Source organism: Grammomys surdaster, unplaced genomic scaffold (assembly GCF_004785775.1).
Source record: "Grammomys surdaster isolate TR1022 unplaced genomic scaffold, NIH_TR_1.0 142, whole genome shotgun sequence".
In the NCBI taxonomy this organism is placed as follows: domain Eukaryota; kingdom Metazoa; phylum Chordata; class Mammalia; order Rodentia; family Muridae; genus Grammomys; species Grammomys surdaster.
The window spans coordinates 2,214,334-2,230,073 of record NW_021604600.1 but is presented as its reverse complement, the minus strand read 5'-3'; the positions used below and the strand labels follow the sequence as shown (position 1 = coordinate 2,230,073).

At 45.4% G+C, this 15,740-nt stretch overlaps 1 protein-coding gene across 1 annotated transcript in view; it reads right to left on the bottom strand.

The window, feature by feature from the left end:
- Window positions 1-725: 725 nt before the first annotated feature.
- Otoa (otoancorin) overlaps window positions 726-15,740 on the bottom strand; it is an 80,208-nt gene continuing 65,193 nt past the window's right edge. The window contains exons 24-31 of the mRNA XM_028764300.1: window positions 14,935-15,090; window positions 8,345-8,487; window positions 7,959-8,095; window positions 7,353-7,450; window positions 3,536-3,731; window positions 1,598-1,702; window positions 1,145-1,280; window positions 726-808 (exon numbers count right to left, since the gene is read on the bottom strand). Coding sequence (XP_028620133.1) covers window positions 1,638-1,702; window positions 3,536-3,731; window positions 7,353-7,450; window positions 7,959-8,095; window positions 8,345-8,487; window positions 14,935-15,090 — 795 coding nt within the window. The 3' untranslated portion in view covers window positions 726-808; window positions 1,145-1,280; window positions 1,598-1,637. The remainder of the gene's footprint in view (window positions 809-1,144; window positions 1,281-1,597; window positions 1,703-3,535; window positions 3,732-7,352; window positions 7,451-7,958; window positions 8,096-8,344; window positions 8,488-14,934; window positions 15,091-15,740) is intronic.

The window sequence follows — 15,740 nt, the reverse complement described above, 5'->3', positions numbered from 1 at the left end:
CCTCAGCTTCTTAGGAAACAACCACAAGTTTGGGAAGGCTCACACTGGCTCCCCTTTCCATCTTCCTCTTCAAATGGCAATGCCTAGCAAGGACTCGCTGAGTAACCCAGGATGGAGACTGGAGAGATGGCTGCTTAGGGCACTAGCTGCTCTTACAGAAGATCCACATGGCTGCTGCTCAGTTAGGGTTTCTATTGAAGTGAAGGGACACCTTGACTATGGCAACTCTTCATAAGGAAAACGTTTCATGTGTCTGGATTACAGTTTCAGAGGTTTAGTCCATTATTGTCATGGCGGGGAGCATGGCAATGCACAGGCCATGGTTCTGGAGAGGAAGCTGAGAAGTCTACATCTGAATCAGCAGGCAGCTGGAAGAGAGAGTGAGCCACTAGGGCCCTGCTTGAGCCTCTGAAACCTTAAAGCCCGCCCCTTGTGACACATTTACTCCAACAAGGCCACACCTACAATAATGCCACTCCCATGGGGGACATTTTTATTCAGACTACCACAGTAGCTCACAGCCATCTGTAACTCCCATTCCAGGAAATCCAACTCCCCCTTCTGGCCTACCATGAACACATGAGGAACACAGATATACATACATGTGGAACACAGATACACATACAGGCAAATCATCATAAAATAAAAAATAAATAGTTTTTAAAGAGAGAGAGAGACTCAGGACACCTCCGCTTACCACATGAGGAATGCCAAGTGGCACAGTGGTCACCTTGTAGATGATATGGCTTCCAGTAGGTGGTGAATGCCAGTGCTGCACCACCCTTTCTGTTGCTCCAACTTCTTGTCACTAAGACCAAAAGAACTTGGCAATTTCTAGAAATAAGTTTATCCCAAAAGGTTCAAGTGGGGTGAAGGGAGGGGCTGGGTTTCCTGCACTGGTCAGAAATCGCTTCAATGATTGACATATCCAATATATTTTTATATCTTTTTATTTCAGTCCATTCACCAAAGCCCAGAGCAGATTAAAACCACACCCTCCACTAAAACTAAAAATGTTTAGAAAGGTTAACTTGTAACTCCACTGATTCCCAAGGAAATGGAAACATCTGGAAAATGTATTTAAAAATTGATTTAATGTTGAGCCATGTTAAATGTTTTAATTTCCAAGCAATGTGATACCCACCAAAACATCAATTAGTTGCAGCAATCAGGCAGGAATATTGGCTTCTGTTGAGAGATTCATTTATTTCAGCCCAGCTAAGTGTCGAAGGAGAAATCCAACGCTGCCTGGTGCTCCAGGGGAGGGACATCAAGCCAGACTGGAAACAAAATCACCCCCTTGCTAAAAGGGCTCTCTGGCTCTCTCTCTCTCTCTCTCTCTCTCTTGCTCTCTCTCTCTCTCTCTCTCTCTCTCTCTCTCTCTCTTTTCCCCTCATCCTTCCATCACCACAGCTTCTCTGTCTCCAAGTCAACATGGGATGGAAAAAAAGTACCCACTGGGGAGACAGGCTGTCTTAAGAATGCAAGATGGTTTTTAATAATTATTTTTCCAAGGCCCTGTGATCTCCCTGCCCTTGCTGAGGCGCCTCAGGTAAAGGTCTTCCCCAGTCTGAAGGCAGCCTCTGTCTCTACACACCTTCTCCAGCTTCTTGCAACACTAAACAGGACACTCGGCGTCAGGACTTGGCCATCAGAAGCAGCAGGGGACAGCCAAGCCAAAGAGCCTGGGAGGTGGCCCCTCCTGAAATCAAACACAGGACAAGAAGGCCCGTGAAGTTGCTGTGGACTGCAGAGGGTGGGTGCATCATGGCCAGCTCCCTGCAGACCTCCATTTCCCCATCTCTTAAAAGGGCCTGATAGAGGAACTGGAACAAAATGGGATTGTGTGATTCAGCATGCACCAGACCTGCCTTAATCAAAAGGAGTCAGGGAACAGAGTGTATCCAAGTTGCTGGTGCCTGGGCGCATTGCTGATTCAGGAACTATTGGGTGAGGCCTGAGAATCTGCACTTAAGCATCACTCTCTGGTGTTTAAGAAACAAGAAATATAGAAATGGTTGGGCTCCCAAAAAAGGGTTCACCCGATAGCAGCCTGGGTTTGGGGGGCTGAAGGGTAAATGGAGGAAGGGCATTAGGGTCTTGCTTTGCCCCTTTCTGACATTGCTGTTTCAAGAAAAAACTGATACCTACCTCTCTACAGAGGATTTGACAATCTCTCTTAACTTAAGAGTACTTGCCACTGGCAAAATTGCACAGCCGCATTATTTGTAACAGAAAACATGATAACCCAACTGAGAACCTATACATACAAGTCTGGTTATGCACTTAAGGCTCAACCGTATAACCAGCCATTGTTCTGTTCCCACAGAGGGCACGGAATGCCTCTGAGAGGTACCGTCAGATCCACAGATCCAAAAAAAGATGCAGGATTCAGGACAAGGATACAATAAGCCCTTGTAAAAGTGCAAGGCTCGTGCAGACTTGACTTAATTGTATCTGTATAGACTATGTAGGTATACATCAGGTACTGACAATATTAGCTACCCCTGGAGAGAAGAACGGAGGACACAGGGAAAAGGTTTATCACATAACTTTCAGGTCTTATATGTTTAAAGCTACATGCATTCAAAGTATGCATGCATACTTCAAGAGAGGAGTGAATATGGGAGTTGTTAATTAAGGAAAAGAAGAGAAGGAGACAGGGAGAGGAAGAAATGGAAGGAAGTCCTACTTAGGAACCAAGTTCTCTTTCTAGTCTGAGTATTTTCAGGTTATCCCCTACTTAGGATGCAACCTGCCTCGTCATCCTCTCTCTCTACCACAGGCCTCAGAGTCATACCGACACCCTGTCTTCTCTCACTCTTCCGTGACCGAGTTTGTGAGGGCAAAGTTGTGATGCATCCGGCTTCCTCTAAACTGTCTGCCCAGAAGTATAGACCCACACCTGCTCCAAAGATGGTACCCACTCAAGATGGGTGTCAGGAAGACGTGAGAGAGTGAGAGTCAGAGGGTAGGAGTCAACTAAAGTGAGAAGAGGAAGTCATAGCATCATGGGTAATGGCATCTGCTCTGGGGAACTGTCCCTCCCTCCCTCCTTCATTCCCTCACTCCTCCTTTCCCCCTCCTCCCCATCTTGCTTAGTCCTCAGTCGACATCACCTGCCCCTGCTTACTGCCTCCCTCATCTTACGGCTTTGAGATCTTGTTGACAACGAGGCGTCACCTGCCCTACTTCTATCAATATTCTTGGTCCCTACATAATAGGTATCAAAGAGATATACAGTGATTGAAGGAGTCATTGAAATGAATTTAGTCCTGAGAGATTCTGACTTGGTGGATTATGGGCCATACCCAGGGAATTTAAAGTCTTTTAAAGATCCCTGAGGAGGTTTTAAAGATGCAAGAGTTGACTGTGTTTAAAGGAAACTTGGTGGGAACTTAAGGTGTATCTTTGAGAGCAGATACCCAATGTCCATCAATCCCTGAATCATAGGAACCTCCCCACCTTGCAGGGTGGGCCAAGTTTCAGAGAAGGGGAATAGGGAGGGGGCTGAGGCAGGTGTTGCTCTGCTCACCTGTTGGGGACCCAGTGGAGACTGACCAGGTAGGGCCGGAACTCATAGGATCCGTCTGCCAGGAGTGAGTCTTGGCGCCATCTAGTGCCCTCTGGAGGCTCTGCAGCTGTGCCGAGCTGAGCTGCAGGCGCTGGGAGTGGGTTACAAAGGCTGCATTCTGAGGACCCAGGGAAGCTATCTGCTCCGTGGACAGCTCCTGCAGGCAGGAAAGTCAGGAGCGGGTGGGGGAGGGGAACCTCAGTATACCCTCTCCAGATTTTCCAAACCTCCTTTATCTACTCAGAGCTTCACAACTTTGTCATATCCTTGCACCATGACTGTAAGCAAACATTAAATAGAGGCTGAAGGAAACTATATTTGAACCCGTTTGATTTGTCCACCAACAGCAGCTGAACTCTGAGCCTCTTTAAAAAGAGAGCATGAGAGAATTTTTTTTAAGTACTACAAGAGTATTAAGCCGTTCTCGCTCCAAGCTGAGACTTTTCCTTGAAGTAATTAAAAGGGGTCTTGGCTTTCCATGTGAGTGTTGGTAATTACTTTGCACCAGAGGAAGCAGGCTCTGGCCTGAATGCCAGCCTGAATCTGCAGGCCCACCAGCTGTATGATCCCCATAGATTATATCACCTCTCTAGGCTTTCGGTGACTTTGAGGTAGCTGAGAGATCTCACTTCCAAAGCCAATCCCTGTCCCTTTGGCATGACTATCAGAATCCTGGTTGACTGATGACTCCTGGTAGCTCAGTGGTAGTCAAGGGCCATGATTGTTTGACTGACTGATTGGCTGCCATGGACAGCAGATGTGGGGGACTCTGCTGGGCACACGGTGATTCTCAGTGTACAAGATATTTTCTCTTCAAATGGACTTAGTGGCTAGCTCCAGGAAGACTAGGAGGGGATGGCATGGCAGAAGAGCCTCTGGCATCTTCTGGCTGTTTTAAAGCATCCTCCAAAATCTAGGAATCCACATACTTCTGTTCCTTTATCCCTTCCTTTCCCATTGATCACTCACTTTCCTCCTGTCACAACAGATGGCTCCTGAAATAGAATTCTGCTTCCAATCCTTCCATGATTTATCCACTACCATACCAGGAGCTCAGGCTCTTCAGCACAACAATGGCACCTTCAGGATGTGAGTCCTACCTACCTGCCTCTCCTCCTGAGCCTGCCTCTCCTCCTGACCTTCCCTCCAGGCCTAAAGATCTGCATTCTCCCAAACAGGAAGCAGCTCTTTGTGCCCTTCCTCCTGTCGGGGGCACTGTCCTTCCCTCTGTAGCTGGCAGGCTGACTCACACCTCTCATTAACAGAGCCTGTATTACAAACATTATCTGTTTTTCCACTGCTGCTGATTTGTGATCCACAAGCCAGATTGAATCCTTAGGCCTATAGTGTTTTCAAAAATAAATTCAAATTGGCTACCAACATGTAAAATCAGGAGATTTCACATAAAAATGAAGGTTTCTGGTTGCCCCTGAAAAAAAGTAAAGAAGATCCAGCAACACTAGGCCCATGTGGTCACACAGCATTGATGTATCTGGGGTGAGACACACACACACACACACACACACACACACACACCCTTTCCCCTGTAACCAGGCCTCTCAGGCTCAGCTCAGGCCACATCCAACCTTGACATCACCTCCCCGGTCCAAAGGAAGGTTTCGTGCTATAACCTCTTCACCAAAGAATCTCCAGACTCCAGATGTATCTAACCTGGATCGTGTCTTGATGTAGATGAAATAGAAATTTCAGCAGTAGGCAACTGCTTGAACAAAGAAGCTGCCCTAACTATAAACATGACCAGAAGGAAGTACTTGGGAAATGCTCTGGGAGTACTTGGGAAGTGCTGATTTGCTGCCTCCCAGTGCAGTGTGCCCAGGGACGAAGAACTTGCTCAGTGGCTATAATGGTTTGAGTCAGAAATGTCCCTCTCTGGTGTGCTCAGTTTGATAGCACTTGGCAGGTTTGGGAACCATTCTGTGCAAGTAGGCCACTGGATGTATAGCACTAGTGGGCCTTGAGAATTACAGTCTGGTCTTAACTCTAGTCTCCTCCCTGTTTCTTGTCTGACACATACTGAGTGACCCAACTGCCATGCTGGACCACACCCACTACACCCTGAGCTGAAATAAACCCCTCCTCCCTGAAGTTCCTTCTGTCTGTCTGCTGGTCGTGGTGTTGTTTGTCACAGCAACAAGTAAGTAACTAATGCAGTGGCCTTGAGGCCAGCTGTTTATTTCCCCCAAATAGTTGCCCATGGTGCAGAAGTGTTGTAGGCATCCAGCATCCAAGTGAAGTAGGCAGGATGCGGCCCTGTGTCACTCAGAAAGCAACAGCAACAAAACTGAACCAAGAAAAGCAGCACATACCAATATAATCCTAGGACTCAGGAGACTCAGACGGGATGGTGTTTGAGACCAGCCTGGGCTACATACCAAGCTGACGAAAACTGAACAATATATTAAGTCATTATCTCAAAAATGGAAAAGGGTAGGGAGATACCTCAGCCAGTATCCAGCACTAGGGAGAGAGAGCCAGCTAAGTCCCTCATCAGCCAGCCTAAGCCCTTTGTTGAATTCTAGATCAGTGAAGAATGCTGTCTCAAGGTGTGCATGGGGTGGGGAGGGGCTTGGCAGTTAAGAGCTTTTGTTGCTCGCTCTTCCAAAAACCCTAGGTTCCATTCTCCATTGCCAGCACCCACATGCAAGGTCACAGCCTCGGTCTCGGAGAATACAAGGTTGAGATGGAGTTCAGTGAGAACAATCAATTGATTGAACAATGAAAGAGAGTGGATTCACAGACTCCGATCTCAGGGAGTGTCCTCTTCCGGCCTCCTCAGGCATTACACATACCTGGTGCTCAGGCACACACGCAGGCAGAATACTCAAGATCAAAGTTTAAAAGGAAAAAGGTGAGTCCAGTAAGACAGTTCAGCAGGACAAAGGCACCTACTGCCAAGCCTGGACTGAACTTGGATTCCCAGGATTAACATGGTAGAAGGAGAGACCAAACATTTCAAGTTGTCCTCTGGCCTCTACATGTGCACTATGGCTCACACACACACACACACACACACACACACATTAAATGATTAATTTTAATCTTCTAAATAAATAAAAGGGTGGAGAGCAACAAAGGAACAACACCCTAGGTTGTTCTCTGGCTTCTACATGCATGTACACACAAACACACACACACAAACACACACACAAACACAAGGTCAACCCCACTCATCAGAGCATCCTGTCCTCTCAAACCCTGTGATGCCTGTCTGCAAATCCAAAGTCCAAGGGCTCTGAAAACTGAAATTTTTTTCCAAAGTTTACAACAAGCCAGCAGAAGTTTGACCTGAATGGGCAGGAGACTATTTACACTGTATTTAGTGTAACTTGTCAGGTTTTCTTCAAAAAAAAAAAAAAAGAATATGTTTGCTTATGAATGTTCCCTCCAACACTGCTAGAGGTGTTAAGGCACATACTGTGACTTTTACAAAACTTGAAACCTTCTGCATTCTGAAACGTATCTGTCCCCAAGGGCTTTGCATAGGGTATGAAGTTGTTATATCTCCAGAAATACACACTCAGTATCATAGGCTACGAAGGGGAAGGAGGATAAAAAGAATAATAAGGTAAAATGAAAACTTAAGGAAAAAAACTTCTTTCAAAAAACACTTGCAATTATTTGGACAGCCATCATTGGCACGTACATCTTCTCTGTCCCTAAAAGCAAAGGTTCAAGGAGCCAGGCCCATCACCTGTGTCCCTGTGTGATCTGAAGTGAGACTCAGCTCCCATCTCTCCCCGAAGAAATGAGCACTTACTCTGAACACCTCACCAGGCAGGCATCTTATGGCTGACGGCTGGAAGTACGGCATCAGTTCTTTGTCAAGCACTCGGAGCTCTGCCTTCGTTACCCCAGCTAGGGAAAGAATTGTGAGTGTGTCACTCAAGCCGTGGGACTCTACAGTGTTGTTAATGGTTCTGCATAATGTACAGATCAATGAGTCCCGGGGAGGTACTATTCCTTACCTCACAAGACAGCCAACTAGGGAATCCAGTTCCTTAATCAACTCAGGAAAATATGTGGGTCACATTAGCCCTGATTGGCCTCCTACAGTGGTGTTTATACCCAGAGGGGGGGTTCATTTACACACTTTAGGATGGGGTATAAATCTATTTAAGACCCAATAGAATCACATTCTAGATCAATAATTTTGAGGCTATAGTGTGTACAAGAATCCCTAAGATGGCTCATTTAGAATGCAGACTAGTGGATACTGCCCCTTGCAACTTCAGTCTTGACATCCAGATTCTACTAGAACTCCTTCATGTCTGCTTCATGTGGCTGAGGATTACTACTTGGTTCTGTTCTGCTTAAGTTCCAATTTTAAATTTAAAGAGCAAGGACGTGCCCAAGAGCCTCTTACCTGCGATGGTCCCAAGCTCCTGCAAGATGGAGCTGGTCCACTCCGTGGGTCTCCCAAATACAACTTCTGCTTTCTTCTTAAATTCAGTCAAGACAGGGGTGCTGCAGAGCAGTGTCCCAATTCTGGCTACCACTGCCCTGGGTAGAGAGGAAGGGTCTGGTGAGTCTGGGGGATTCTCCAGCCATCAAGCAGTGCACAGAGGATACATATCTCAGTACCTATACAGGATCCACAAATCCTACTGCCTACTCTAGCCTACAAAGAATGGAAAGTGGAGAGTATCTGGATGGATGGATGGATGGATGGATGGATGGATGGATGGATGGATGGGATGATGAATGTGTGAGTGGAACATTTTCCACTTTACACTCTAGTATTTTGGTTACCTGAATTCTGAGGTCTTTATAAGTGATATTTCAGTGGGGTCCATAGCACATAGAGTAGGACCAAACCCAACCAAATGGAAGTTCTTCAAATCCTGAATACCGTAGCCTGAATCTTCAAGGAATGTCTGCAGAATGGATTTAGCCTATAAAAAAAGAAGAAGAAGAAAATCTGTTAGTTTCTTTCCTTTGGAAATCATTTTTGACTTCCAAGTGACTGTCCAAATTCTTGGACATCCAGAGCTGAATATTTCCAGCATCTGTCTCCAAAACTCAGTGTTGATAAGAGCAGATAAGATTGATTCCAAGAGCTCAGAGACAAAGGCGAGGAGAAGGCACTGAAGCGTGACCATTGAGCACCGGTGGGAGAATAGGTCATGGGACATAGGCATTGCTCCCGCTTCCTTTACATCGGTCATCTGCATCACACAGTAAAATAGTTACAATGTTGAGAGAAATGCTGAGAAATACGAAATATAGAAATGCTACAATGGAGGTCCACTTTCCATGTGGCTGCTGCTGTCCCATCCCTCAAGTCTATTCAGTGTCTACATTCGCAGAGACAACTCTCCCCCTGGACTCCCTCACCTCCAGCAGTATGCCCGCTCACCTTCTCATGAGCATCCTATCCACCTTCTGTATCACTTATCACAGTTTTTCAAAAATTTCCCATTGATCACTTCTTTGTCCATCTCATTGGCAGATCCCCGAAGGATCATGTCTAGCTTGTCATTGTGTTCCAAGTATCTAGCCTAAAGTCAGCTACATACTTGTGGTGGTTTGTATACGATCAGCCCAGGGAGTGGCACTCTTAAAAGGTGTGGCCCTGTTGAAGTAGGTGTGTCACTAAGGGTGTGGGCTTTAAGACCCTCATCCTAGCTGCCTGGAAGTCAGTATTCTGCTAGCTGCCTTCAGATGAAGATGTAGAACTTTCAACTCCTCCTGTACCATGCCTGCCTGGATGCTGCCATGCTCCTGCCTTGATGATACTGGACTGAACCCCTGAACCTGTAAGCCAGCCCCAATTAAATGCTGTCCTTATAAGGGTTGCTTTGGTCATGGTGTCTGTTTACAGCAGCAAAACCCTAACTAAGACAATACTTTGTGATTGACTGTGTGCATAAATGACCCTTCCAGTGTGTGAGCTACAGACATCATAGAAAAAGACATGCTTCTCTGAAAAGGTATCAGCTTTATGCCATCACAAGACACACTTGTGGATATGAAATGTCCACTGTCAAACACTTGAGTCCCAGTTGGTAGCACTCATTTGAAGGGTTGTGGAAACTTTAGAAGATGGGTCTTCATTGAAGAAAGTAGACTATTGTGACTTGCCTTTCAGTGTTCTACCTGGCCCCAGTGCCTTCCTCACTCTGTGCATCCAGTCCACCATGAAATGAGGCACCGTCCTCCACCACCCACCCCTGTCACCATAACATTCTGCCCAAGCACCATGGCCCAACTCCTCTGAAACCATGAATGACATAAATCTTTCCTCTTTCAAGTTATTTGCATTGAGTATTTTGTTACAGCAACAAGAAATTAACAAACTGGCCACTGATGAGTTACCCTCAATGGTACATAGCTACTAGCGACTACAGATGAGTTTAGAATACTGACTGTAGCTTGCACACATCTGACTGAATGGTAATATGCACACAGAGCGACAAAAGCTGTCATACTGAGTACCCTGCATTTGCTGTACCCCTTGGACAACTTTATCCACTCTGTCTTATCCACTCCTCACCACAACCCTATTGGCTAAATATTGATATCATTCCTCTATCCAATAACCCACTGAGGTATGAAGGGCCTAAAACAATATTACTCTGCTACAGACTAATGGTTCTACAGCAAAAACCCAAACAGAGGCTGGGGACATGGATCACAGGGCCTGCCATGCAAGTGTGAAGATGAGCCACATTAATTATGGCATACATGGCACTGATCAAGGTCAGCTCGGAAGCCCACCTGTACTTCTAGCACTCTGATGCCACCGACAGGGATCCCCAGAGAAAGGTGGCTAGTTAGATCATCCAAATCAGTGAAGTCTGGGTTCAATTGAGAAACCCTGAATAAAATGGAGAGAAGAGAATGAGGAAGACTCCCAGTGCCAACCTAGAGCGTGCATGTTCGTGCGCGCGCGCACACACACACACACACTTGAAAATTTAACACCCAGGCAGCAAGACACCACAGTCATCTTAGCCAATAAAAACGTTTGCCTCTGGAGGAAAAAAAAATGGAGACTTAACAGTATCCCCAGAGAGTCAAACACTAGACAGGGCCCACACCGCCTAGCCTCCACGATCAGACAAGATCAGCTCATTCAGAGTGGTGTGCCCATGTGCTGAATTTTTCTTATTAAGTTTTCACAATCAGATTTTACTAGTTGACTCATGGCAATTTGTGCTCCTCAAACGTGGATGCTCGTTTTAAAAATGAAAGTGCAAAATTACAATTCAGATAAAATTGCTTTGAAGATGTGGTATTAAAGTGTCCTTGCACCTGGGACCCAGAAAATGCAAACTCAGCCTGCAAGGTGATACGTTAAAATATATCTCCTTGAACGACTAGACCAGTGTATATGTAATGATTCTGAGACAATTAATACCAACACTTGTAGGCAATATTAACCACAGAAAAATGAGTAGCCGTAAAACTTCAGTCTCTCTGTTCATCCCTCTGGCTTCTATAATGGCTTTTTTCCTCCCTTACATTAGGTTTTAAGCTGAACTATCTGCTAATGTAGTTCCTCCAGGTCTGACTATTAATCTAGAAGCATGCATTTAAAGGTTTGATTGGAGGCTGAAGTGGAAGAACTGATGGCAAATGATATATGCAAATGTTACGTTTTCATATCCTTTTCAAACATATTGATATATCTCCCTGCCATCCGAGAGAATTAAAACTGGCACACGGGGAAAGGGATGCTCTAGCTTCTAAGTTAGATCTATTTTTCGGTTTCTTCCAGGCTGCAAATAAAATCATTTTAATATCAGGAATGGAGTGTGGCACTTCCCAAACTAGTCGAAACCAGTTTTAGAGCCAGAGAACCACGGGATTGCAGAATGTTAGTCGAAGGAACTTGAGTTTGTTGAGTTTGAGCCTTTTCATTCTTCAAACAAGGAAACCAACTCAGAGAAAGGGAGGCGACTGGGGCTGGTGACACCGGATGCTGAGGACAATGGCTGAAAAGAACAAGAAGAACGTGAAGTGTCCCCCATAGGTCATCTGTGTGAACGCTTGGTCCCTGAGCTGTAGCACTGTTTGGAAAGGATGTGGAACCTACAGATTGGAGCCTTGCTAGAGGAGTGAGTCACTGGGAAGTGAACCTTGACATTTACAGCCTGGCCTGACTTCCTGTTCGCCTTCTGCTTCCTGACAGCCCGTTCAGTGTGTCCAGCGGGCCTCCCTTTCGTGCAGCCACGCTTTCCATGCCTGAAGCCGCACCTTCCCCACCAGAATGGAATGTGTCCCCTCCAACTGTGAGCCAGGACATACCCGGCTTTCCTTAAATCACTTCTTCTGGGGTCCTTTGAAACAACAGTGAGAAAAGTAACTGACCGAGCAGTAACTGAAAAAGTTGACTTTTACATTGTCATTGTTCAACACATTTCATTTTTTAACTCAGTTACGTCCCACGGCCAGGATCTCCATACTGCCCTGCTCTGAGCCAGACATGATTCACACCTTGCTGTATTTAAAAGGTACCGCTCAGGATCATGGGACATCACAACTCTGATTATGTAAACCTTGTAAGAGATGAGCTCACGCCTTGGTCTTGCCCCAACACCTATCCCCCTTTGGTTTGACAACACCCTACTTTTCCCTCCCTCCACCACTCTGCTTTAGTTCTCTTGCTACTGTTACAAATTACCACCGGGTGGTAACACAGGTGAATTCACTCACAATTCCAGAGGCCTTCAGTCCTGAATGGAATCAGTAGGGTGTGTTCCATTTGAGAGCTTTAAAAAGACTGCACTTCCTCTCTTTTCCTAACTCCTAGTTAGTTTTTTTCCTTGGTTAGTTCTTTCCTGGTCACATCTTCCATCTTCAAAGCCTTCAGCCGAGCATTACAAACCCATCTCTCTCCTGCTTCTCCCATCCCGTTCTCACCACCACCACCACCCACACCCACACACACACATACAAACCCCACTTTCAGCATTGAATCCCCCTCTGTGACTGCGGCATCCTGGCTCCCTCATATAAAGCTCCTTGTGGTCACATTGGACCCACCAGGGTAATTTCACATCTCTTTTTTTACATGTATGGGTGTGTGCCTGAGTGTACATACTGTACCACATGTGTGCAAGCACCTGTGGGATGCCTCAGGAAAGAATCAGATCTCCTGGAATTGGAGTAAGGTGCAGTTGTAAGCCATACATTGTGAACTCTGGGAACCAGACCTGGGTCACCTGCAAGAGCAGCAAGTGTTCTCAAGCACTGACCCATCTGTCCAGCCCCCATCTCAAGATCTTTAAAGGGCTTCCATCTGTAAAACCCCTTCCTCCAATGAAACAAATTGTACTTATAGGTTCTAGGAACGCAAATTGAAGATCTTTGTGGAAAGGATTAAATCTGTCTTCCACACACCCTCCCTCACTCTCCGATCACCATGTATTCATACAGACAGAGACTCCACTACTGTAGCAGGTATCACCAATCAGCATATTCTACCCCAGATAGGAGTGGCTTCTCAGAGCTGAACAACCATATGAATGGAGTTGACAGCAGGACTTTCTGATATAATAAACGAAGCAGAGACACACTTTGATGGAGTTGCTCATAATGCTGAAAATAACCACGGAGGGGCAGCTGACCAAGAATGAAGCTAACACAGGGGTAGTTGTAACTAGATTCCCCAATGCCTCACCCAATCAAAACTAAAAGATGGGAGGACATCTTTAACCCACAGGAGATCAACAACCAAACAGACTTTCAACCTGTCATCAACAACTAGAAAACCAAACAAAATATAGAAAGTAATGACACTAAAATATTGAAAAACCAAGGAGCATGTAAGGGTGTTCGTGAAACAGGTAAACAAAAACTGAGCCCAAAAATTGTCCCCCAGAGGCGCTTTCTACAGAAGTTAGGAAAGACCAGTGGAGCCCAGGGGTCTAGCTGCATTGAAGACAGAGATCCAAGGTCAAAAAGTCAACCTAGCAACCAACCAAAGGTTGGTCAAAAAGGCAACCTTTGCTACTCTCTCCACCAGTTCAAATCTCAGCACTGACCAAGCAACCCACTTCTGCTGACCTCTAGAAGATGAGAGTATCTTTGCATTCACTTATTCAATACATATTTATTATGTGATAAAACATGCATGTATAACCATATATTTTTAAAGAAAAAAATATGCGCTAGTCATCTTTTATGGATACAATTTCTGTGCCCAGGATCTAGCCTAAGCCAGTATAAATATCACGCATAGTCCCCAGAGAGATGAAATCAAATTCTTAGAATATTTTCTTCCCATAAAAGTAGCCTCACAGAGGTGACAATCTGGGTTTTTCTATAAATGATTATAAAAGATGAGAGAGAAGTCCAAGTTCAGGAAGGCCAAAGTACGCTCACTTCAGGGGCAAAGAAAGAGGAAATTGTATAGAGAGAGTTCTAGAGATCAGCAAAGATGTCTTCCTGAGTGCCGAGTCCTCATTTCCACATATCCAGATGCCGGGAATGAAACCACTTGGAGGGTAAGAGTCAGGAGAAGGGGGCAGGCTAAGCAGTTCTTAAAGTTCATGTAGAGTTGGAAAGAAGTTTTCTCCCCCTCCAGCCAGAGTGGAGAGACCTGGTAATACATCCATAATAGGAATATTCTGCAGAAGAACCATTTCTCAGTGAACCCACAGAGTAAAGATCACCCAACCCCAATAAAGCTCAAGAGGGTTCAACAAAAAGACAAAAATTACTAGCAAACACATATACTTCAGAGCAAAGCAAAGCCTAGATTTTGGTTTTTCAAGACAAGGCTTTTTTTTTCTGTGTAGCCCTGGCTGTTCTAGAACTCAGAGATCTACCTGCCTCTGCCTTCCAGTTGCTGGAATGACAGGCACACACCACCACTGTCAGGCACCTAAATGACACTCTTAGTGGTGCAAAGTTATCAATGCTCATCAACCCGACCAAATTACTAAGTTCCCCTGCCTTTGGCTCAGAGCAAGTGAAAAACTGCTAGGTTTTCAAATAAGTATAACCCTTAACTAGAAGAAAATCAGTCCACAGATACAGACTGAGAGGAGCTGGAGAGGTGGCTCGGTAGTTGCTGCTCCTCCAGAGGACCAGAGTTCAATTCCAGCCACATGCATCAGGCAGTTCATCACCACCCCCAGGGGAGTTGGTGCCTCTTCTGCCCTTCAAGAGTATCTTTGCACACATGACATACACACACAGAAATTTTTAACAATAAAAATAACTGTCTTTTAGAAAAGAAGAAACAAACAGACTGAGAAACAAGAATGATGCTGGAATCTTTAACAGAGATATAAAAGAAGCTATCATAAGTACTATAAATCTATTCAGGGGTGCAAAGTCAAGCATAAGCAATTAAGAAATCTGTAAAAGACCCAGGAGCATCTACCCACCTGTCCTGGGGTCCATTCTGTCTGCAGGCCCAGGGATGCCACAGAGTCTATGGAGCTGAGGTCCAACTGCTCCAGCTCACTCTCGCTAAGAGCCAAAGCAATACGTCCCAGGGAGACAATATGGTGTTCTTTCCAGTGGAAGGGTGAGCCCCAAACCTTTATGTAGGAGAAAACAGAGCAGACCATATTAGTGACCTGCTGTGGTCTCTACTTAATATCCTCCCAAAATCCATCACTGAGACCTATTCCCTAATGTGATGGTACTAGAAAATGACTCCACTCTCATGAATGGGATCTCTGCCCTTGTAAGAGCGATCTTGAGAGCTCCCAACCCACTCCCACTGTATGAAGGCAAGATGCTGTGAGAAGCCATCACCTAAGAGAAATTCATGCTCACCAGACATCAAATCTGTCAGAGCCTTGATCATGGACTTCCTAGCTACCAGAGCTGTTAGAAATACATTTCTGTTGTTTATAAGTTAACCAATATAAGGTATTTTATAGCAGTGCAGACATAGAGTGAATTACACACACACACACACACACACACACACACAAAGCTTTTGTACCAATCCATGCCAACATCCTTGCAGAGGTTGGTAGTCTTTCTGGGGGGAGGGTTCCACCTCTGGGAAATTAGCTTTAGAAAATTATGAGACGAGTGCTCAAAGGCAAATGTTCAAAAATGTACAAAGGCTTATTTAGGGCTTGAACATGAAGCACTTCCCCAAAGCTCACTTGTTGAGGGCTTGGCTTTAAGCTGGTGGTTGCTATGGAGAGGTGGCTGGGCCATGGGGACATTAACC